General features: G+C 35.9%; 1 protein-coding gene across 2 annotated transcripts; it reads left to right on the top strand.

Moving 5' to 3' along the window:
- The first annotated feature begins 7,717 nt into the window (after positions 1–7,717).
- On the top strand, positions 7,718–12,464 carry Cldn8 (claudin 8). Of its 2 annotated transcripts, none has more exons than XM_005375624.2 (2): positions 7,718–7,823; positions 10,490–12,464. In XM_005375624.2, the coding sequence occupies exon 2, from the start codon at positions 10,563–10,565 to the stop codon at positions 11,238–11,240; it is 678 nt and encodes a 225-aa protein (XP_005375681.1). In that variant the 5' UTR covers positions 7,718–7,823; positions 10,490–10,562; the 3' UTR covers positions 11,241–12,464. The 2 variants fall into 2 exon arrangements, with proteins under 2 accessions (XP_005375681.1, XP_013359528.1); XM_013504074.1 differs by lacking the exon at positions 7,718–7,823 and adding an exon at positions 9,956–10,027.
- The last annotated feature ends 13,437 nt before the right edge of the window (positions 12,465–25,901 follow it).

The following is a 25,901-nucleotide window of genomic DNA, read 5'->3' as shown; positions in this document are numbered from 1 at the left end:
TTTTCTCCATTAGGTGAGAAAGCACTGTTCTCTTAGTCCTAATGTATTGTGTTTTCTGTTCTCCTTGCTCCAGCATTTGAGTTTGGGACGTCTGGTCATAAATCCCATGACTTTATAGTAAAGAGAAAGTATGGTTCTAAATGACAGCCATGTCCATAGCAGCTGTTCTCCTTAATTAACGTGTAAGTTCCTGGAGGCAGGATCTGTGCCTTCTTCATGGTTTTATCTCTAGTGCTTTGAATCATGCCCATCCTGTAGCATCTGGGCAATCAGATTTTGATGAGTTAATGGAAAGACAAACAAATGAATGGCTTAAAATGATATTTGAGTCAGTAATTATTGGGACTATTCAGAGGAAGAAACTTTTTTAGATACTACACTTGATCTTAGCCAAAAGGCTGAGAAGCGATAGAGGAAGAAACTTTTTTAGAAGGAAAATAGACTTGAGAAGTTTCCCAGAATTGAATTGGTTGATTTTTTACTTTTTCTATAACAAAGTGTCTGATACAAAAGACTCATTGAAATTGAGACTCCAGTGCTAAAGATGGGCTGTTACAGTACGTCCATAGAACGTAATAAATATGTAGAGGAGAGAACCATGGTTTGATGTAGTTAGCGAGGGAACTATGAGGACAGACAAGGTAGTGTCAAATTCCAGGTAACTCTGCCTCATTCTCTCAGCCTCTTCTGAACTGGGTGTTCCATCATAACTGCAGGGGAGCTGTGAATTGTCCTGTGAGGAGAATGCCACTTCTTTTGTGAAACTTTCACTAGGGGCTTTTTTTAATGGCAGGATCCATGCCAAAGGGGAATTTCCATCTCAAAAAAGAACAATGACATAATTAAATTATATCATATGTAATGTTTCTGGCATGTGATAGAAGATCAATAACATACTTTAAATGGAACTTGGATCCCAATGATTGGTGAGAGTTGTATTTAAATTTAGATCAATGTTATTTGCAAACTTTTACTTTACTTTGTTCATATGGATATATTTTCATGTACAGAATTCATCCCCTGTAGTCTTATAGGGAGCAAAATATGAAAGTCATTTCCTTTATAATACCATATCTTATAAGCTTCTCCCACATATGCATATTCACATCTGAGTTATCATCCCAAAGAGAGCCACTATCAAAAATTTTATATGACATAGATATAACTAAGTACACTTTTACTACTTTGCTAATTTTAAAAACAGGAGTTCAAAATAGCATGAAATTTGAAATAGCATTTGATTGAAAGGCCAAGGAATCACAAGGACAGATGAGAATCCATGCAAATTTCTTATTCAAAAATAAAATCACTGTTCCAAATTTTACCCCTAACATGTTCATCAGAACACATATAAGCCACAATTATAGGCGACTGATTAATTTGTCATTCACTTAGTTGAACACAAATTTTGCTGCTTTTCTTCCTGAGTTCAGTGAAAAATCACAGTAAGACAGATCAAGGAAAGTAGATTCACATAGATAAGAATGTTATTTCAGTAGCTAACCTCTTGACGCTCCATCCCTGGCAATACTAATAACAAATAAGATTTCAGTGTAAAGGTAGTCAGTGAGAACTCAGGTTCACTAACACATCAGGCAATTTCTAAAGGATAGCAGAAAACAAATCTTACTTTAGCGAGAAATGTATAAAACATATGCATAAGTTCTGCCAAAATTAAATGTATGTACATTATAGAACTTTTTATTATCCTAAATTTTATCTTTATTTTTGTACACATGGTTTACAAAATAAACTTTAGAATATCAATTATAACTGATATACAATAATAAATAACTGATATAAAATAAATAAAGGTGATAACATTAATTATAATTGGTAATTTCCATGCATATTAAAGTTATATATTAGAAATTAATATCCTAGAGTCTTAGTTCACCAACATTTGAAATGATAATGGGAGGGTTATTATTCTAATGAGTTTTAGGAAAATGGGAATATTCACACTGACATGAGAGACGAGAGGGAGGATAAATAAGAATACGGAAATTGGTTTGCTGATATATTTAGGAAATTTGAAGAATTCTAAAGCAAAACCCAGGGGACCCTGGGACATGATACTGATCTCTTAGTAGGTGGGAGGCATAGTGGTGGGGCTAGTTGTGTTCCAGCTGCATATTATTTTAAATTCTTTTCTATTTAGCATTGTCAAGTTTAGGCATTAAAACAGGACTGAAAACACATCGTTTAGTTATTAGGTAGATTTTTTAAAAAATTCCTTGTGCTGAAAATCATTTTCTTAAATTATATTACTCATTTACTTATTCATTTATTTGTCAAATATTTACTGAGTTCTTGCCATGAGCTGGGAAATGTCTAATAGTTGGAGATATAGTAGTGAAAAAGACAAAGGCATTTTGTCCAAAGTTTTTACATTCTGCTTGAGAAAATAAATAATAATAATAATGAAAGAAAAATACACAAATAAGCGGTCGGTTCCTTGGCTAGTGTCGAGGTTACCAAGAGTTATCAAGGAAATGTCAAGAATTGGGGCAAAGAGATTTCAGCATTATCTGTGTAACCCTTGATAAATATTGAGGGCTTTCCTGTGTGCTAAGCACTACAGAAGTAAGTTGATACATGGCCAAGTAGAACAGGCCCCTGTTACCCTTCCAGAAATCTGGGCTCCTTATCTATTGAAACAAGTGTGCAGTGGACAGCTACCCAAACCAGTTCCAGATCTAATGTTTCACCATTCTTCCAGGTGCAAAAGCAGTGGTTATAGGCTGAGCACATGGACCAGTGGTAGAGCGTTTGCCTAGCATGCACAAGGCCCTGGGTTCAATCCCCAGTACTGCAGAAAAGAAAACACAAAAGCAATGCCTGTATCTTTCCCTTTCTAAAGCTCTTGACCTGGAGCGGTGACTGATGAGACAGGATCAGACAATTTGATAACACAAGAATGAGATAAAATGTTATTGGTCAATATAAGAGACCAGAAGTCCAGTTGAAACAAGAGAGCTTCAGAAGCCAGTCAGATCATCATGCAAGAGTCCCAGTAGCAGGATCCTGAAAAAGATATCTGGAACACAGACCAGAGAAGAGAGAAGATAAGAACAGAAATAGTGGGTTGAATGAATGAGAAAGCTGAGTGCATTTCACCAACAGCTGATTAACTTCTCTTTTTTGAATGCTTACAGGTGACTAGGCTGTGTTTACCTGTATTTGGAGTTAATGGTATATTTTTTGCAAGGTGAAAATAATGATTTGGCTTAATTAATGCAATGTTTTACCATAAACAAAACAAGATCTACTGACGATATCGTTACCAAACCCAATACCCTGATGTTTTTCTGGGCACAGTTTTATGGTCCCAATGCGGGGTGAACATGGGACAATGACCTGCCCCTGAGAAGACTGGAGCATGGAGTGCTGTGATAACACTGGAAAAGCATGGAAACACACACACAAGTGTTGTGTCAAAAGGTCCTGCAAAGCAGCATCTCCTGCTGTTCTTCTAGCATACAAGGCCGTAAGGAGTTATGAGATCAGCTATCATATATCATGTTACAAGAGGTAGGTGAACTGTCTAATCACAAGCTGACATTTATTTTTAATAACTTGATTTATAGGAAAGGTTTAATTGATCCAGCAGTTCTTCCCCTCACTGTCCCCTCAGTGTTCCGTAAAATTATAAGCAAGGACCATATCATACCTTTCTTGGGTCCAACATCTGCTACAGGACCCTTTAGGGCGTATATTTGCCGGATGACTGAAAGTGTTCAGAAGCTATGTTATGGATCATTTTCTTTAAAATTTTATAGTACAAAATCTCTATAAATATTTGAAATCAGATTGAACAACTTCGTATTTTCTCTGAAAATGTATTAGCCCAGTATTTAATGATATTGTTATGGTCTTTGTCTGAATGACCAAAGAAAGTCTCATGAATTTACAGGTGGGGCTTTCAGAAGGTGATTGGATGACAAGGGCTATACCTTCATCAGCGGATTTGACAGCATTATTCCGAAGCAATGGCAATTTAAGAGGTGGGCCCTTATTGGAAGGAATGGGATGTGTAGACCTTACATTGGAGACTATATCCGGTCCCTGTTCCTTTCCTCTCAGACTATTTGCCTCTCAATCCACTTCCTGTCTGCCAGGAAGTGAGCAGCTCTGTCACACCCCTTTACCAATTTCTACCTTTGGAACCAGCCCATCATACAGCTCTTTAAAACTATTAACCAAAAGAACCCTCTCCTCCCTGAAGTTGTAGATATGTCTGGTATTTTGTCCCAGCAACAGAAAGGTGAATACAAATGAACACAAATATACTAGAATATGTTGTCTTTTTAAATAACTGAAAACCAAGAATTCCATGCACTGCTTATTCCAATCATATTCTTACCCAGTGTAATCTGAAGTTGGTTTTAAGTAAGACCCTTAATGTCTAACCCTATTAAAATTTGCAAACACTGCTTGCCTAAAGCAGGCAGAATCTTAATTTGAATTTTAAGTGGAAAGTTAATTGTTTTGTAAATTAATCAGTAACATGGCTTAGCTCTATTTGCCTGGTTAATTACTTTTCCCTGTCCTGTTAACTCCAACTTTACAAGAGAAAGTCATTTCTTATGCCCCCATATTCAGTGTTTACTCATAAGGACCGCATGTGCTTGTGTTCATGTTCCCACGTGCGGCTTTTTCACTCATTAACGTGTCTGATGATCTCATGTTGAGCAATGGATTTCGGTACAGGCAATGGATCTATCTTATTTTCCTTTATCCATGTCAAAATGCTACTGAAAACTCACAAAGTGAAAAGTACTGTTTCAGATGACTGTGTCCTATCTACCAAACCTTAAATGTTAGTAGAGATAAAGCTATAAAGTGATGCAAACAGCTGGTTAGGTTTGAAGTCTGTCTATCTATCAAGTGCTGGGGAACATGATGGGTCAGGAAATTGGCCTAAGGTTTCCGAGAGACTGGAGTTCTAGAATTGACCTCTCTACTTATAAATTGTGAGAAGCAAGTCAAGTATGTAAACTTTCTAAATCTCAACTACCTTCTACTGCTTCAATCAGATGGTTGGGAGTCTCAAATCATATCAATAATTAATTATAGTAGTATCTAAAAATCATAATTATAAGTAAAAAATATTGAGCAGTTCTTAGTATTTTCTTCCTTTTCATAATTAATGTAATTTAAACTTGCTGTGAATTACTGCAGATTCAAAATAAAATTGTGGGAAGTGAACTTCATCGGCCTTTGTCCTTAGGTGGTGTTACCATTTCAAATACTATTTAATGGCGCTGTCTGGCCAGAAACTTCTGTTACAGATACTGTTTTTTTCTTCACTGAAAGTTGTACAGCAGAAAGGAATATTACAGGAGATTAGGACATCTTTAAAATTAGTTTTTGAAGCAAGTCCAAATATCACAGTGGGATACTGTTTTATGGAATATGAAAGTGCTACTATTTTGATCCTTGGTCAAAGGTAGAAAGAACAATTGTAAAAAGAACAATTTTGCTGAATGAACAGTAAAAATGGCATTGTAGTTCCATTGGTGACTAAATTCCTTTAAAACATAAATTTTTCTAGTATGTGGAAGGAACTCATACACAAATCCCTTCACTTTACCGTACGGAACTTGTTTAAGACTTATTTTAACAAAATATGTGTTCTGTGGTGGTCAGTGATCCACAGCATAATTAGAAAACTATCAAGACAGAACAAGAACAGGAGGTAATGAGCGAGGGTGCCTATGGTAACTCCAGGATGCGAGTCTTAAATTCTAAATGAGGGGGAACTATGGTGTGGTCCACACAATTTCCATAATTTAAACCCCTCTGAATAGTGTCTAAGAAATATGTTTCAAACACAGTGAATTAGAAATTTAAAATAAAAGCGTATAAATTACTTATAAAAATGAATTGGATAAGAAAAAAATGAGCAAATTTTGTTTCTTTTTTAACTTTAATCCTCCCTGTTTGAGGAGGTATAGTAGCCCATAAAGGAAAGAATATGGGGGCTGCAGATTTAGCTCAGTGGCGCAGTGCCTGCCCATAAATTCAATCCCTGGTGGAAAAAAAAAAAAATGAAAGAATATGGGTTTCATGTTTCAGTTCTATAGGTTCAACAACCAAAATCTAGGTGATTTTAAAAATTCGATCTCTCTTGAGTTTTAATTTATTCATTTATGTAAGGAAGTTACTGTCCTCTGCTGGCTTGGAATGTTTTAAAAATATGATACACTGATATTAGGAATTTATCCCATGAGGAATTTTCTATAATCTATAGCTACTGTTATGATCAGCAAATTGTACTTCCTTTAAAATTTTCCCCAAATCATTAGGATTAGGGTGTTTTACATCAATTCAATTTCTATAAATTACTCATTAATTTAGACCAAAAAAATCCCACCATAGATATCTTCCTTTTTTCAATTATTTCCTCGGATTTTCAGTCCTTTAGTGGAGATATCAAAAATGCACACACAGTAAACCCTCTAGACCAGTCTTGCAGAACATATAAAACTTCATCGTGTTCTCAGATTTTAATTTCCATAAAGTAAAGCTAAGAACACCTTCAGTAGTCACTGTTCCCAATGACTATGTTTTAGTAAACTTCACTAGCTTTTTTGTTTTTAATCTTGGGGAAAAGAGCTCCAATTTCTAATGTGGGAGAGCTCCTGAGGCAGTAAGAGTAGATGTTTCAGAATTAGGCAAATTTAACTGCTTAGATCTCTGAAGATGTGAGTGCTGTGGACCGCATGTTTGTATCTTGAAAATTCCTGCATTGAAACTCACATTCCCAGTGCTTGGTATTTGGGAGTCAGGCTTTGGTGAGGTAATTAGGTTCACGAGAGGCCACAGTCATGGAGCTCCCATGATGACTTAGTACTGCTAGGAGAAGACAGAGACTAGAGTTTAGTTTCTCTCCCTGCCATATGACAAGACAACAGAAAGACAACCATGTGGTAATTAAGAAGCAGGCCCTCTGTAGAACTCAATCTTTCTGATATCTCGATTTCAGACTTCTAAGTCTCCACATCAAAATCATGAGAAATGAATTTCTGCCATTTAAGTTAACCCATCTGTAGTAATTTAAGAAATCAGCCCAAATAGACTAACAAACTGAAAATTCCTACACAGGAAAGAGCTGTTTAGTTTTGTTTTGCTTCGATGAACCAGAGATTCAGTCCAAGATCTTTGCACTAACTATATCCCTAGTCCTTTTTTATTTATTTACTTATTTTCTTTTTTAATTTTGTGACAGGGTCTTGTTAATTTGCTAAATTGCCCAAGTTGGGCTCAAACTTGCAATCCTCCTGTCTGAAAGTCCACATTGCTGGGATTACTGGTGTGTACCACCATTCCTGATTTGGGAAAGTGTTCATTTCAAGTGAACAAACTGAAAATAGTTCACAGAGAAGTAGCAGAAAAGGTGGTCTGTTAATAAATGCAAAGCATTTTGCGAGCTGGAGACAATAAACCGCTGTTTATGAAGGATTAGTAACAGGATAGCGGATCAGTTGGGAATGTAGCAATATACATGATTTTAGGAACAACAACAAAATTCTTCTATTAACCCACAAGACTGAAGGCCTAGCAAGAAACCCAATAATCAATCAATCAGTGTCAACACTTGGGGTGGAGACAGGACCGCAACCCCATGAAACGGACCACCAACCCCAGATTCACACGTCTTGGCTCTGAACGCTCCGCCCCTGGAGTGGCTCCTCCCCCAGAGTAGCTTTGTACTGCTTCTTGCAAATACCAGTGATAAAATTACTTCTTCTTTGGAATGGTCTGCTCTGATTCCTCTTCTGTTTTCTACATCGGAGAGCGACACAGGCCTGGTGAGGGTGAGTCTGTGGACCCCTAGACCCCAAATCACTAGAAATAACACAGGGAAAAAAGAGACCGTCAGGGAGGAAGTTCAATGGGTGACTGAAAGCATTGCTTCTTTCTGGGGTTCTTGGTAGTATATTGATTCTTCATAGAAATGAGAGTAAAAATTATAGAATTATCCTCATAGGTTGCTTTGTAGTTCTAAAGGAAAGAACCATAAAAATATTTTAATCTGCCAAACCTCTTATTACTGCTACCTGAATTTTATAGCCAAGTTAATCATCTCAGGACAGAAAAGTAGCTTAACAATTTACTCTCTTATCTTTGAATTTGTCTCTGGTAAACTTTATATTGCCATTTTTCCCCTGCCTATTTCATTTCTATGATCTTTAGGGCATGGTTATTTCAAAATATCATGGGATTAACTAGACCATTGTGTGTCTGATGAGGATGCCCTAGGTTATTTCTTACTAGGGCAGTTAAGTCTACAATTATTCTAATGTGAACCTAGCATTACTTCTGACACAGATCCTAATCTTTTGACTAGGAGAATTTCAACAGCAGAGTACTTTATATTTTTGAGGTGATGACAATATTTTCTGCATGGAATAAATTCCTTTCAAAGCTCAGTGCTTATGGAAAGCAAAATGAGGTTGCATACAAACCCACTAAATATTTTGAGAGGCAGCTCCACAAAAGGCCAAGGTGTTCAGATTTATGGACACCTGTTTTGGTCCCATTTTCATACAGATATTCAGTAATCTTTAAACAGAGTTCTTAGGAGATCTGTCACCTGGGGATTTAGAAGAGAAATTTTGATAGGTTAATATATTTCCTTACATCCCTAAAATATATCTACCGTACCAACTGTTATCTCATTCTCTTTTCATTTTTCAAATTATGCTGGCTATTCCCTTTTGTAAGATTGGCTAAAAAAAAAAAAAAAACTTAAATTGCCTGTAGTTTTGTTCTCAACTCTCCTTTTGAAGATCACAGAATAATTTTCTGTAGATTACTCCCACCGCTGCCAAAAATCTGTAACTGATACAAATCTGGTGAAAAAAATGCTAAATATCTTCTGCATCAGGATAAGGTACACCCAGAAACTTAGCTCTTACTAGGTCAATAAAAGAGGTTACAAGAAAGGTGAAGCTTTACTGTATTCACTTTTTAAAAGATTTAGTGAAATAAAATGATAACAACTTGATCTTGAATGTATACTATTTTTGTTTGGGGTTTATTTATTTATACTTGTTTGGAAGACTTTGGCCTCTTTGTCTTTTCCTCTGCACTATGTACAGTCTTTGTTTCAGTTATCTCTATAAATCTTTCAGAGTTTTGGACCATTAAACTCTGAAAGTATAATAAGTAGTCAGAAAACATTCTGTCCCACACGTGTATTTGGATCTAAGGTAGTGCTAGTAGGAAGCAAAGAGAACTAAAATCTTATACAAAAAGATTGTCATCAAGTTCAGGTGAATGGAGATTAAGGTACACTTGAAGTTCAGAAAGACAGCATAGAGAGCCCATGATAATCTCCATAAGAAAACTGCTAGTGGGGTTTTCCCCAAACATTGTTCATGTCCATTTTAGTATCACTGTGCTCATCATTATTGTGAGAAAACATCTTTCAAATGAGCTTGCATTTAGGGTGTTCTGGGTCCTCCAAGAAACAGTATTATAGCTCAAAAGGCAAGTGTTTTTTTTGTTTGTTTGTTTGTTTGTTTTTTGCTTCCTAATACAACTAAATTCAATGAACATAGATGCCTTGTCCTGTGAGCATTCCACTTAAAAATATTTGCTAAGACCTAGAATTTTATACCATCTGCAAAATTCTAGTTCCTTCAGGCAAGGAAAACAAAGTAGCAAGGATTGAGCCTAAAAGTAAACTACCTGGTTAGCTAAACCACCTCATTCGGTGCTGCAGTGCTTGCTACCTAGATAAATCAGCTGGCCTTTTTCATTTTTTCATCTTTTTCTCTGGTAAATCTTGATTATCAGAAAAATACCAACAAGTAATTTTCCTGGCTTAGAAGAAACCACTCTGTGTTTTGTGCCAAGGAGGAAGACAACCTGGGTATTTAATTACTTTAGGCTTGCTTTGGTTTGGGGCGCAATCTGTTGCCTGATCTCACTCCAGTAGAGCTTGCTTTGAAGTTGCGGACAAATTAAATCAACCCCTTGGATCACATGCGTACGAAAGAATGTGGTTTCCCAGGTATGAACAATCTATCAGTCCCCCTCCTCTTCTTTCTCTTTGGCACTTTAACAGTCCTTGCAGATTCTTTGACAGATACTTGATTTTTATACCTCAGTCAAAGCAGCTTTTACTAAGAGTTTTAGAATTATGTGTATAAGGTGCACTTTTAGTGGTGCCAGAGACTGGCTCACTCCAGGATGATTGTGCAAGCATTCATAATTATGACTATAGGTAAACATACTTCTGTCTCCTTGGAAAATTGAGAAGTACAAAGAATGTTTATGTGTCTTGCTTGGGCTTGGACACACCTGAGTTACCCTCCCCCTCTTAGTGGCCAAGAAAGTTGTCATACCTGATTTGCAAGTTTACCTGTTGGAGTCAATAGAAGGGGTACCTCATCAGCCAGTGCTGGATTTTACCTAGCTGAAAGCAAGACAGATTTCACTTGGAGATACTAAAGGAAAACTGTTCTCTCTGCAGCATAAAGAACTTTGCCTCTGAGCAGCGCTGCCACCTCAGGATTCCACTTGGATAAAACACTTCCAAGAAGAAAATGGCCTCATATGCTCTGCAAATAGCTGGCTTGGTGTTTAGTGGTATTGGTATGGTAGGTACAGTGGCGGTCACCATCATGCCTCAGTGGAGAGTGTCGGCCTTCATCGGAAGCAACATCGTGGTGTTTGAAAACATCTGGGAAGGACTATGGATGAATTGCATAAGACACGCTAACATCAGAATGCAGTGCAAAGTCTATGACTCTCTGCTGGCTCTTTCTCCGGACCTACAGGCAGCCAGAGGGCTGATGTGTGCTGCTTCTGTGCTTTCCCTCTTGGCTTTCATGACAGCCATCCTTGGCATGAAGTGCACCAGACTCACTGGGGATGATGAAAACGTGAAGAGTCGCATCCTGCTGACGGCTGGAATTCTCTTCATCATTACAGGCATCGTGGTGCTCATCCCTGTGTCCTGGGTTGCTAATTCCATCATCCAAAACTTCTACAATCCAGTAGTGGATCCTGGCCAGAAACGTGAGCTTGGAGAAGCCCTCTACATAGGCTGGACCACAGCACTGGTGCTGATTGCTGCAGGGGCACTGTTCTCTTGTGTTTTCTGTTGCACCGAAAAGAGCAATAGTTACAGATATTCAGTACCATCTCATCGAACAACTCAGAGAAGTTTTCACGTGGGAAAGAAGTCACCGAGCATATATTCCAAAAGTCAGTATGTGTAGTTGTCTGTATTTCTTAACTTAATGTATGAAACCATACAAATGACTAAAATGTCCACTGCTTTCTACAAGTAGGACTCAAAGGAGTGTTACTTGGGCATCCTTAACTGCCTAACGTTAATTACAGGAACTGTGCACCATCTATTTATGACTTTATGAACTGTTTCAGCAGAATGAGATACTATACACCCTGCTTTGATTGTTCTTGGAAATATGGTGATTTATTTTCTTAAATGGTCTATGCACCTATTCCTTGTATTAGTTACTTCAAAATGATTTTGCTTAAGACTGTTATTTTACAACTGTGATTTCTGTGCTGTAGCATTATGCATGTAGATGATCATGACGTTTATATCTCCCAGAAATAGAGACAAGCTTATATGGTTTGATTTTAAATGAAATACTGATCCATTACACTAAGTAAATAGAAATCAACTATTGCTTTTCAAGGGACCCAGGGTTTGGGTTGAAGAAGGGTGATATTAATTGTTTAAAAACAGCTTAGGGATTAATGCACTCGTTTATAATGAAGGTTAGAATGAAAGCTTTTATCAGCAGTATAAAGGAAACTAAATGACTTTCTGATACCTTTTTTTTTCAGCTGAGAAGTTAGAAATTCTAACTCCTTTATCCTCTTTCCAAAGACATTTTTGTTTCTTGTATATTTAATTAACATCTTTTTTAAAAAGCAGATATTTCCTGAAAAGGCATTATATTCAAGCTACTTTTCCTGGGCTATCCTAAGAAAGAGAATAAAACTATGGTCTAAGATAAATTAGCAATTTGAGGAAACTTAATTTATTATTTTTTTTGTAACTGTAGAAGGGCTCATTTTGACAAAAGAAATCATACTTGTATGGGAATATTTCAATAAATATTTGAGTGAGGTCTTTGGGATTTTACCAATACAAATGAAAGACTCTAACTAATTTTATTTGTTTTTTATTTTCTTACAAAAAATGTATACTCTGAAAATTTCAACTGCTCCTATACAGATATGTAAATCAAGGTTGTTATGTTGGCTCTTTCATAGATACCTTTCTTTATTTGTTCAGATTTTATTGAGTTTTGATTAAGTGTGGAAATACCATTTGTGTTTTCCCCAAAGCTGATGTGATTGATCATCCAGTTCAGAAATTTGTATCTACATTTGTCCACTTAAAGGACTACTTGTGCTAATTGCTTTATGTGTTTTGTATTAATAAATTATACCTTTTCATAAGTATATAACATTCTTTCATTATTCCTTTCGTGTTTTATTAATTTTGCAACAGCATTTCTAAAAGCTGCAGTTTTCATTTTTTGCATTTTTAAAAAGATCTCCAAGGACTCATTTTAATGATAGTTTCTGTATTAATTGAAAATATAATGTGTAATATGTCATTTAATAACAATTAATCATAAATTTTATGTAAGTGCACTAATATTTGTAGGAGATAATTTATAACTTTTTAAGAATACTATAGATAAAATATCTACTTATTATAAATATTATGTGTGTAATAACCATGTTTTAAGTTTTCCACAGCTACATATATATTTCAGACTCTGAGAAATCATATGGATTAATAATAATGGCTCACATTGAGGACGCACATAGTATACACCAAAACTTTCACTGATTTTCATATACATTATATCATTAAAACATTTGTGAGCTTGATAGTGCCTTTATTTCACAAGTGGTAATATCCCCCAAAAGTTAATTGATTTTACTTAATAGAATCAGGAGAAAAAATAAGATTGATTGATTTTATAGCTCAAGATCTCTTTCACTCTGGACAAAGTAGATATTTTTCTAGCTCTTTTAAGTTTATCAACTGATCTTTCTATGTGAAAACAACGTACTTACCTACCGTTAGTTGGGAAAATACTTTGTTTGTTTTTTTTCTGTAGGAATGATTTCCCTATTTCTCAGTGCTAATCCATTGGAGGCAAGGCTCTTTGGGTCAAAATATTCATAAGAGCAGAAGTAAAGCAAAATTAATGAATTGCCTTGGAGAGAAAATCCAGGGACACAATCTTCTAAGTACCACTCTTTAATCAGCCCTCCCTTTTAAGTACAAAATTCTCCTAAATATCCCAAATTCAATTTATTTTTTTCCTCTTTTCCTTGAAGGAGAAACATGTAATTTCTGAATTTCCTGGTGACATTGGGGTTTTTTTTGTAGCTCTGAAATTGTTTCACATCTTTTCACTTTTAGTATCATCTCATCTCTTCCCTGTGGAGTTTAAATGACTTCTGTTCTTCTTTCTTGCAGAATATTCTTTCTCTAGCTGTGCTCCATGCTTTACTTCAGCTCTTAACATCCACGTTAGTTCCCAACATTCTTTGTCATGATTTTGTAAAACTGCCCAAGTGCCCATAGTGTAGAATCCAACTGCTTTAGTGTACGATGACTGACATGATGGAAAATGTAGCTTATAATCTCTGAGACAAATTTTATCAGATAGGATAGCATATAGCGTATAACAAGTATAGAAACAATTATAAGGTTGTTGTCTAATAACTGACATTCCCAAAGCTTGCTTGCTTTATTTATTTATTTATTTATTTATTTATTTATTTATTTTGGTACCAGAAATTGAACTCAGGACCTTGAACTTGCCAGGTAGGTACTTGTACCACTGAGCTATATCCCAGGTGTTTCTTTAAAATTCTGAAAAAGAGACCACTGAGAATTTCGCCGTGGTTCAGTTGTCATTGTTATGTACAAAAATACATCTGACTGTGTGGTTTAAAACCCACAATATTATGTAATGGAATGAACACCAAGAAGCAGAAGAAAATTTTTAAATCCTCTCCTAATGGTAGATTTTATGACTGTGGGCAAATTTTAGAATAGAATGTATCTCAATGTCCTTTTCTATTATTTTCGAATTAGCAGAGCAGATCAGCACTCTGCTTTTATTTCTTTTTTTTTTTTTAATTTTTAAATTTTTTTTCCGGTACTGGGAATTGAACTCACGACCTCATGCTTGTCAGGCAGGCTCTGTGCTGCTGAGCTCAATCCTTAGCCCCTAGCAGTTTGAATTTAAGAAAGCCCTTTACCCTCCTCTATCCTGGATCCCCGAATTTTATAATGAAAATAATAAAAGTTGCTATAGGAGAAAATTATATAAGCTCTGAAGAAGCCACCTTAATGCAAAAGCCAGTAAGTGCCTCTCATCTTATAATATGCTGTCTTAAAATTACTTAGGATTGAATGTAAAATTCACATATGAATGAATTAATCAAAAATATGAAATAAAATTTTAGATCGTAATTTTTTATTAGATATTATGAATCTTGTCAAGGTTATGAATCCCATCAACAGGTTATTTTATGGACATGTATCTCTGGGAAATGGATCTTCTGCTAAATTATGAAGAGTACAGATTCATTTTTATAATTTTTCAATTGCTATCAAAGGGAAAAAAATTAATATGAATGTATGCTTCACATAGTAAGATTTAGACTGCTACCTTAGGATGCACACTAAAAGTATTTCCATTTATTTTTCAAATCTTTGACTTCTCCTATGATTTGTACCACACTAATTTGCAGATATTGTGGAAATTTTTCTGCTCTAGGGTTCTTCACTTCTGAATGAACTTCTAAGAGTTTGATCCAGAAGTTCGGCTTTTACATAGTACTGAATGCATTTCTTCATTGATTACTCAAAATAGACTAAACCTCAGTATATTGAAATCCCATTAAAATACTTAAAAGGAAATATGATGATTGCTCAAGCTGTTAGGTTTTTATAGTTATTTATTTTCACATAAAATTACTGTTCGGTATCTTTCACGTTTTCTAAAATATTTTAACCCTCCCAAAATATTCATATCTCAGCTAAACTTAACAGTGTCTCAATCAGAAGAAGTATGCTGGGAGGAACAGGAACCCAATATGGAACCAGAGAGCTGTGCTCTGATACTGGATTTGCCACTTAGAGCTGTGGGTCTTAGGCAAATTATTTAACCTGTTTTTGCCTCGCGGTCCTTATTTGTACAATGAGGATTGTAATCATGCATGAATCCTAGGGTCACTGTCAAGATTAACAAAGTTAATACACATAAGTCCTTAGCACAATATGGGGTATGTTATGAATTCTGTATCAGCCTTGGTAATTAGATCCACTTTTTCTACCAAAACAGACTGTTAGTCACCTAAGTTCTGTGCTCTGATGATGAGTTTCTTTCTATTGATTCTTTGCCTAAAATGAGTCCCTCACACACTGTGAAAAGCTACTAAGCTACTTTGAGGTAAGTGCTAAAGAATAAGAGTGGATAAAATATAATTTTTGCCTTCAGAGAACTTGCAGTCAATAGGAAAAGAGTGAAAATGTAGATTTTTATATCGTTTAGCATGTGCTTGCAGTTTTCCTTTTTTCTGTCATTGATCTATTTATTAATAAACATTATATTATGAGAACTTTGCATCCCAAACCACATATACATTAGATATATGTACACAATAAAATTAAATATATTAATACATCATTTATATATTCATATGCATTATATTACTGTTTGACATTAAAGTGCAATCTTTGTATTTATTAACTGGTTCCAGGAGGTGTGATAGTTACCAAAAACATCGAGTATGAAATAAATTTTTTGAACTGGGAAGGAGGGAAATCAGGAAGCAAACCATATCCGACAAGTTCTAGCTTGCACACTTAGTGTCACAGAAAGGACAAGTGCCAGGACAAAATTTTCAGGTCAAAACACCACACATACCAAATGCAACAAATTTCAAAGCAATTGAGTAGCAAGATCAGACTGCACCGTGTATGAGAACACATAGAATTAGAAGACATATTAGAATTCTTCAATTAGAAGCCATATTAATTCAAGAGCCTCAGTCCTTCACACTGCTGTCCAAAGGCTCCCCTTCTGCATATCTCCCTTCTGGCCCATCATCACCCCATCATTACCACGAAAACCCACGAGGGGCAGGGCACTACTCTATGCCTGGCTTCCCTGTGACTCTGATTGCAAGACCTTTGCCCCTGAGCCCTACACTGACTTTATCATTAGTTTTTGCTGCTATCATTAGCTTTTAACCCCTCTTCCTTCTCTCCCAACCTCTAGGTAATTTACTGTTATGTTTCTGACACGTATTATGTTTCTCCTTGAACGACATTTTATTTTTTAAGACACTTATCATAAGCCTTCTGTTGTAAATTCACAAATTCTCCTTCCTTATCCTGAGCAGAAATCCTAGGGCTGCTTGAACAGTATCCCTCCAATGTCCTTTCTCCCAAATCTGATCCAACAGCTGAAGCAAACACTGGGGCTGGGTCCTGGCCAACAGGCAGAGCCTGGGGCCTTCTGAGAAGATTCAGGCTGTGCAGCATTCCAGGAGGCAAGAGCAGCGTGTTGTTCAGCTCAGAGTACATTGAGAAGCAAGTGTTCCTGGTGGAGAGACCCAGGCCAAATGCAAAGCTCTACTGGCCATGAGTGGGGGAAGGAAAACTTGGGCTCACCTACTTGACAAGCAGTCATGAAAGAAGATATACTTGTCAACTTGTGTGGTCGTAGTGAGATAATCTTGGAGGCATAGAGGCATAGGAAACTCTTGCATAGGTGTTTGTCCTTGTCTGAGCCTCAGAGTACTCTAAACTCAGGAATAAGGGCACCAAAAAAACTGGGAGCCTAAGGGTGATTCAAGACTCCAGTTTAGAGATGATAGTAACTTTCTGGTCACTACATCATCAATGATATTTAAAATTCCCACAGCCCCAGTGATGTTCACTTTTAAGCACAATAACTTGACTTCTACAAGGGAAATGATCTCATAATCATGTAACAGAATAACAAACATTTGAGTAACATATGAGAATACTAAGCAGAACTCAACAATCACAAAAGGAAAAAGCTTACTGGATATTAATAACAGGTAACATTTAAAGGAAGAGATCCTCTAGGACAGAGAAAGGACATTTATTTTTGTAGTGCTAAGTACAGAACCCAGGGCTTCACACAAAAATCTTCTTTAATGAGGAAATAAATAATATAGAAAAGCCTAAAGCAAGTTGAGTAATGGGATTTTTAAGTCTTATAATTAAACCAACTTCTTGTCATATTTGAAAGTCTTCAAGGAATTGAGAGTTGAGGAAGGTCACCCTTGTAGTTAAAAAAAGGGTGTTTGAGAGGTCAAGTAAAATAAATGCTCACAACAGAAAGAAAATATAATTTAAAGAGAAAAATAGAAGGAAGTTAGTGTAGAAACCCAAGAACCTAAGGGGAAAATCCAGAGTCTCACATAAAGAACAGATGAAAGAAAAACAAAGAAGTTTGCAGATGAGAATGGTTTTTGAAAGCTTGAGGGGAAAAGGTCAGTTAAATTGTTACGGCAATTGCAAACAGAAAATATTCAAAGTCACACCAATTATAACACTAAGTAATAAGAGCATCAAAATCATAGTTTCACCCACTATATTTCAACCAGAAACCTGGAATCTAGAAGATGACAGATTAATATATAAAGTTAATAACATATCAAAGTTATTAGCCAAAGAAATCTACTCCCAGAGAAAAAATTGTTTTCACTAGTTAGTAAGGAATTTGGAGACTAGTGCAGGCTTCAATGACTACGTAACTTGTCCACTTTATCTCAAGAAAATACTAAAATAACAGGTCACTAAAAAGACCACAGGGAGAGATAAGGTGAACAAAGAACAGGAAACTTTATGGGCCATGACTCTTACAACAAGCATAAGGAAGCCTTGGACCTAGAATTGGGAGCAGGCTTTGTGAGGCTCAGGATGTCATCTTCTGAGACTGTCTCAACATCACTCTCTAAAAACTACTACTAAAAAAGTGATCCTCAGGTTCACAGGTGCTCCATTCCCAGTGCTGCAAGCTGCCAATTCCTTGCAGACTGTGCAGACCCAAAACTACAAAAAATAAAATGAAACTAAGCCAGGAGATGTTGTGTATGTTTGAAACCAGTCATAGGCAAGAGTAGCATCCTAACTCAACACAAAACAAAGAAAAACAGATTTCTAGAGAAAAATTAAAAATGACAGAGTAAAAACTGGCAACAAATTCAGCCCTCTGGGGCCTGGAATTAAAACACTTGGAAAACAACTTAATGAAAAGAAAAAAATAATATCAGCCCCCCCAAATTCAAAGTTCCAATCCAAGAATGGGCAGCTGAGATGAATACACATTTCTCAGATAAGGAAATACAAATGGCAAATAAATACATGAGAAAATGTTCAACATCATTAGTCATTTGAGAAATGCAAATTAAAACAACACTGAGATCCCACCTTACCCCAATAAGAATGGCTAGCATTAAGAAATCAACCAATAACAAATGCTGGCGAGGCTGTGGAGAAATAGGAACCCTTCTCCACTGCTGGTGGGAATACAGACTGGTGAAAGCACTGTGGAAATCAGTATGGAGATTCCTTAGAAAACTAGGTCTAGAGGTCCCATTCAACCCAGCTATTCCCCTTCTAGGTATTTTCCCAGAAGATCTGAAAACATGATATCACAGCAATATATGTACACCTGTGTTCATAGCAGCACAATTTGTAATTGCTAAATTGTGGAAGCAACCCATATGTCCATCCACCGAGGATTGGATAAGAAAATTGTGGTACTTTTATATAATGGAATATTACTCAGCTATAAAGAAAGATAAACTCGAGGCTTTTATAGGTAAATGGTCACAACTAGAGACCATACTCATAAGTGAAATAAATCAGACCTGCATGTGCAAGCACCACATTGTCTCTCTAGTGTAAAACCTGAAAGAGTTAATTTAAACTAGGAGGTATGTTAGACATTATGAAATGATAGGAAAGCACTCAAGGGTAAAGGACAACTGGGGATGTGGGAAAAGAGAAGGGAAAGAGGGAGAAATTTTGTATGTATGTATATACAGGATAGTTAACATAGTTCTACTGTCTTCTATTTCTGTGCTAAAAGAAACTGTCAGTGAGTCCTTGATTGATCAATATTGCATGTCTCTCTGTTTTCATGAGAAACAACTTTGAAGTTATCAGTAGTAATACAACAAGCATTGTTAATTCCCTACCACTTTGTTTGTAACTCTGTATTGTCTGTACTGTTCTTTTGCTATTTTGTAAAGGCTGTCTGTCTGTTAATGAAAAAAAAAAAAAAAAAAAAAAAAACAACAAGAAAAGAAAAGAAAAAAAATAAATAAAAAGAAAGAGATGTCTAAGAATCGGGAGGGACCTGAAAGAAAAAATGGAAACCACAGAGAATGTGGAAAAATGGAGCACAATGAAGGGAAAAGAATGAAGCAGTCTGGAAAGGTCACCCAGGCTCGCTGGGAGGGACCCTAATGGAAGTGGCTGGACCTTGGGACAGAGACAAAGGCCTCCAGTTAGCTGTGCCCAGCATGCAGCACCAACAGCAGACTCTAACTACAGCCCTGAGAGGCTAGACAGCCTCGGGAAGAAGAAAGGACAGAACAGCAGTGCTAGCACAAGAAAAGCCCGTGACTCTTATGAATTGCAAAAGCAGTGAGGGCTTTTATTCTGAAAGTGATTCCTTCCACAGGCAGGCTAGTGTTGCAGAAGAAATCCAGTGCAGTGACCGCCCCAGTTGAGAGGGTTTAATGAGGAAACATGTGGTGGATGGGTTAATTATTTTTCTTTCTTTTGCTGTTTTTTTTTTCTTACTTAGTTTTCCTCTTTATTCTGTTATTTTTATCTAATTCTATTTGATTTTCTTTTGCTCTTTAATAGGATCCTTTTTCTTATCTTCTGTCCTCCTTATTGTCCTTTATATCTTTCAAATTTTCTTTCATTGTCCCATTCCCCACTGACTCCATCTTTACTAATATACCGTTAAGCATTATTAATCTTTAGGTATTTATTTAACTGTATTATTATAGACTTTTTCTATTGTTAATAGTAGTATAGTTGTCACATTTAGTGAATATGTATAGTACACCAATCTTTGGTTTGTCTTTGTTCCTGAATTATAATTATATATCTCTTTTTATGATTAAGGGTGATATAGTGATAGCTTGTATTGGTCATTACGACATGTCAATATCCAGATACACTTGGACACTATCATTGTTGCCATTGCAAATGTGTCATAGTTGCTGCTATTAATTAGTTTTTACTATCTGACAATATCTCGTTTGTCTTCATGTCATCAATAATACTGTGACTCATTTGCAAAGAGCTGGGAGCTGCCCAGTTACACTGCACCCTCCCCTCCCACCTGATTTATGGGAGTGGTTGGATGTTGGGACAGACAAAGCGCTATAGTTAGCTGAGCCCCAAGTGCAACACTGAGAAGTAAACGCTAACCAAAGAGATCTCCACACCAGCAACAGGTTCTTTCTACTATAATCAACCTGTAAATGTCAGCACAAGTTAAACAAGTATGAAAAGCCGAGGCAGGAAAATGCCTCCAAAAACATTTAATTCCCTCAGGGCTGATCCATAGCGCAGCAGGGAGGAAATCAATGCCAAGTAGCTGAAGTATATGTAATGATAAAAGAAGATGCAAGAAAATATCAATAAGATACTTAGAGAACTCAAGATGATATAACTGAACAAATAACAAGAATAATACAATGGTCACTGAGCTTACAGAAGACACTATGAAAAGCTAGCTGAGGTAAACAAAACGATGTAAAGCATTACTTGCAATTCTACCAGAAAATTAGAGCCCATGAAAATGTACCAACCAGAAATCCAGAAGATAAAAAATTCTATTGAATGTACAGAAAGCAGATGTGAACAAAGTGAAAGTGAGGGCAGAGTGTCAAAACTGGAAGACGGGCCTGGTGCGGGTGGTCATGTCCTCAAGGGTATCTTTAAAAACAAGACAATATGGAAAACATACCCATGAGCTGCTAGATGACTGAAAAAAGATTAATCAAATATTAATTGGAATTAGTGAAAAATCAGAAGACCACACAAGTGGCATATAAATCCTATTTATGGAAATAATAGCAGAAAACTTCCCAAATAATGGGAAAGAATTTAAAATGTAGAAAAGTGAGGCAAATAAAACTCCAAATAACCACAATCAGAAAAGAAATTCTCCAAGACACATCACAGTCAAAATCCCAGAAGTCTGTCACAAAGAGAACACTACTTCAGAGGAGGTCTAATGCCAATATTCCTCAAACTCTTTAATGAAATTACTTTCCTCCCCTTTCCTTCCTCTGCTTTCCTTTCTGTGAAACAAACTTGCTCTACATTATTATTTTATGGATTTCTTTTCAAATCATCTTAGAATGTAAATCCCTTCATCTACCCACACAGAGATTGGAGTAGATCTCTCCCCATAACTATGTGAAGAATTTCTTTAGAGAAGAAAATGCCTTATTAGGTGCTAATGGAACATTGTTAAAATGGCTGTCTATCCTTTTCCCTGACACTTTCACAAATATCACCCAAATGTATATTAAAATATTAGAGACAGAATGAGCATGTCATAACAAGAAAAAACACCAGAACTAAAGTGACACAGGAAATAACCTCCATAACCTTTCTTAAGCATGTGGTACAAAAAATTGACACTTCTTGTTCTGTGTTTTTTGAGATAAATTTCATCAATAGTCATCAAACTAAACAAATTCAGCCATACACTCAATTCCGTGCTTGCTTAGTTTTTTCTCCTAATACCCATTCTCCTTCATTCAGAGTATTTTTATAATCATTCATTGTGCTGCCCAGGGCTGCTTCCACCTTTTGCCAGGGCTCCATTCTGCAGATGAGCTCAGAGAAACACGATGAGAGGGAAAAAGAGATATGGATGGAGGTTGTTTTGATGTGCAACCTAGTAAAATTGACTTGTAATAATATCATAAGTGACTTTCTTCCTTTCTTTCTTTCTTTCTTTCTTTTCTCTCTCCCTTCTTCCCTTTTCCCTCCTTCCCTTTTCCCTTCCTCTCTTTTTTCTTCCTTCCTTCCCTACTTTCTTCCCTCCCTTCCTTCCTTCCTTCCTTCCATCCCTCTTTCCTTCCTTTCCTGAACTGAGATACCTTACCTCTATTGTCCTTTAAATGTTTCTTAGAAGTAGAGATGTGGACAGATTTTCTTCATAACTTCATAAAGCTCTTCTTGAGAAAGAACCACAGTTTATTAGATAACGAAGTGTAGAAATGCTTACTTAATCAAACTACCATTCACCTTTAAAGCTGAGAGATCCTCTAAAGGAAATGAAGCCAAACCTTATGGGGTAATGTTTTCCAGCACTGAATCTCAATACAATACTCTCTTACTTTAATCAAAGGAAAATAAAGACAGAAAAAATTTCATCATTGAGATTTTTCCTGATCATGTCTCACTGTATAACTATCCTAAATAGGACAGCTTAAAATGACCACTTTATCTATCATGATTTACAGGCTATGGTAAGTATCTGTCCTGCAGTATCAACTAGAACTAGGAGTTGGAGTCAATCAAATGAGTCAATAACAACCTCGCACCTTGTCGATGATATCTGAAAGTTTATGCTGAGATAAATCCCTTTTCTGTATGTTCTCAGGACCTCCACACCCTGCCTTTGCTGCAAGGAAGTCTTGTCTCTACCATGAGGGCCGAGGGTTCTAAGATCCCAGTAAAAACACATCAATCCTTTTATCAAACCTGGCACTCCAATCTCAGTTGCTTAGCAGGAATAGGAGTATAACTTCAGCAGATATTTGCTGCAAGTTATAGAACAATGTCTAGTCATAAAAATGTGGGAAATTTTTCCCTCTGGATGAATCCAATTAGTTGGCACAGGTGGTGGCCCCCAAACACCAGGGGAAATTAGGGTGAACTGTGTGTGACAAATGCTGCTGTCAAGTCCTCTTACTTGAAGACTATTTTTACCTTGAAAACATATGTAATAGCTTGTATCCACTCGGCTAAACAAAAAAAAGTGTGATTCTGTCTTTTCAATCTTAGCAGGTTCGCTGGGATCCCAGAGCAGCATCCTGGCTGGTCACCCTGCTCTGGCTTAATGTTTATTCAACAGCAGTACTGATTTCATTCTCTACCACCTTTGCAGAGAGTCTTCATGGAGTGGAAGGTTTTAAGCTTTAGATCCACAATGGAGGCTGAGACAAGGAACAATAAAAATGAAGAATATTTGAATAATGTAGAAATTTATGCTTAGTAAAATCAAAGAAGTTAATAAATGTTTCATAAATGCATGTTCACCTGAGCCCTACTTTTAGTGATGAGAAGCTGCAAATAATCTAAGTGTCCCACAGAGAAAAAAGTTAAATAAATGATCGAATATTCATCCATGTATTTGCCCATGATCTTTCTACTATTGAGGTATCATTATTTACATGTATAGTGTTTCTTATATAATGTTATGAAAATAAAATAGTTTAAGAATTAGATAGTTGGCCGGGAATATAGCTCAGCAGCACAAGCACCTGCCTGGCAAATGCAAGGTCCTGAGTTCAAGTCCCTGTGCTAAGAAAAAAAGGAAAGAAAATTACATAGTCAACATAGTGATGGAAGTATTTTCTCTTTCTCTATCTCTCTCTCACACACACATATGAACATATGAAAGTAAATGTATAAAAAGAAAATAAGTGTGGTTATTGTTTTAAAATGTTTTCTGCACTTTCATTTTCATCTAACAAATATTTGAATGCTGAGAAGTCAATAAATGTGTAATCGAGTATATTTTCAGGAAGAAGAATATTAAAAAGAAGACAGTTGACTTGGCAGAAACTCAGAACAAGACTACAGAGGAAGCAGTGAAGGAAGATCATTAAACTCTTAGGAAAACAAAACTATGGCAAAATGTGCTGAGAAATAACAAAGGAGGATTAAAAGAAAGAGTCAAGGAATATTTTTCATATCTGTGAAAGTAAAGATGAGTGAGTGAAAAAACTCGTTTACCGTGTTTTGAGTGTATTTAATGATCTTAAGCGAAAACTAACAGCTAGTTTGCAGAAAATGTTTTAGACTTTAAGTTTAGTTAAAGAATATTGGAACTTTCCAAGTGGGTAGAAATGATTGTTAAATCAAATAAACAAATGTAAGCTGTATTTTCATTTCCTTCCTTAAATAATTACACAGTGCTGTAGGAAGTATTTTTTGTTTGTTTATTTCATTCTTTGGTATTATTTTGTACATTTAATGTGTTAAACCTCTTATGTTATTAATAGAATTCTCTTTTTAACATGACAAAAATTGAGCTGTTAGTTTCCTAAAGCAGGAAAGTTTTAGCTTCTGTTAAATACTCTATTCCCTGTTGTTTGCTGATGCGTTATTTATTCAGTAGTAAATCTATGAATATTTCACTGTCTATTTTTGAGCTATTTACTCTGCTTCATTGATCTTTGGATCTTTTAAAAGTATATTATCACCAATTGATGTAAACGCTGGTGGTTTCTCAAGTCTTTGGGTACTTGGCAGGAATAGTTCATATTCTACTGTTTACTAATGTAAATAATTTTACAGTCTTTGTCTCAATTCACTGCAGAATTAGAACCGAGGAGAAAATACTGGATTAATAGTCAGAAGACTCAGACAAAATTCAAAGTCTCCCTTTTTTAAACCAAATGTGGCAAATATACTCCAATAGTGCAAGGGTGTCTTGGTCCCATCTACTCATAAATTTTAACACAAGTTGGGATATAAAGGAAGTATTTGCCACTTAGAATACAAAGGGCATTATTCAGCTGGATAAGCCTTTATAAGATGTAATCAGAAAGTTTTCACCTGAAAAACTGTCAAGCCCAGAAGATTGAAGCTCTACTGAAGTAGCTAGGAAAAATTCTTCCCAACTAACTGTGTGACTATAAGCAACAAATGTAATTCCTAAATCAGTTCCCTAACTACTAAAGTGAAGACTTATGAAGTTGACTAGATGATACATTAAAACTTAATCAAACTCTAAAATTCTGAATCGAGGGCCAGGTATAAAGTGCAAACTAAATAAATTGTTTTAATTTATGCCTTCCTACAATAAAGTGGAGACTTAACCCAACTTCCGATTTATGCTGCATTTTGTAACAGTGGCAGATAGCGATCTGTTGCTCTAGTCATGTATCTATTTTAACAGACCTAAAATTTTTTTTGCAGACCTCTAGCCACCAGTTATGTTCTTCTCTGATTGTTTTTCTCCCTAAGTACGTACAGAATGTTTTCGGGTGTGTTGAGAATATTTACATGATTCAAGTTCATCAACAATAATTGAAATTATTAGATTTGCTCGTACAAGTCAAGAAGCTAAATAATAAAACCAACAAGCAACAAATGTTTACTGAAAACATATTACATAGGCAATAGTCATTTTACCCTAAATCTTGGGAGGATTTGGTAAGCTGAAAAACCATCAGGAAGCATCAATGTGTGCCTGCTATGCCCTCATTACACGCCACGGTACTGTCATGTCTCTGCATCACAGAGGATAGAATGGAACTGGTATAGCAATGCAGATGCACATGGACTTAGGAATTAAACACATCTATAACAGATTTATTAATAATGGAAGACCATGGAGCTGCCATGTACCATAGAAAATAAGCCTTGGATTTACCCAGACTAACATTTTGTCTGAGTACCTTTGATCTGCAGCCTGATTTATTTATATTTATTTTATATTTTATATCTAAATTAACTTATTGATTGGTTTTGTTTCTGATTATGTTGCTATAGGTAACATACCATGTTTTATGAAATAATTTTTATTTAAAATTGAAGAAAAATATACAAA

Source organism: Chinchilla lanigera, unplaced genomic scaffold (genome assembly GCF_000276665.1).
Source record: "Chinchilla lanigera isolate Chin_1 unplaced genomic scaffold, ChiLan1.0 scaffold00006, whole genome shotgun sequence".
Lineage (NCBI taxonomy): Eukaryota > Metazoa > Chordata > Mammalia > Rodentia > Chinchillidae > Chinchilla > Chinchilla lanigera.
The sequence above is the reverse complement of the archived record's forward strand: the minus strand, read 5'-3'. Positions and strand labels throughout refer to the sequence as shown.

Excerpts from the sequence above, each read along its gene's own strand:
- Cldn8 (XM_005375624.2), top strand. The coding sequence starts at position 10,563 with ATGGCCTCATATGCTCTGCAAATAGCTGGCTTGGTGTTTAGTGGTATT.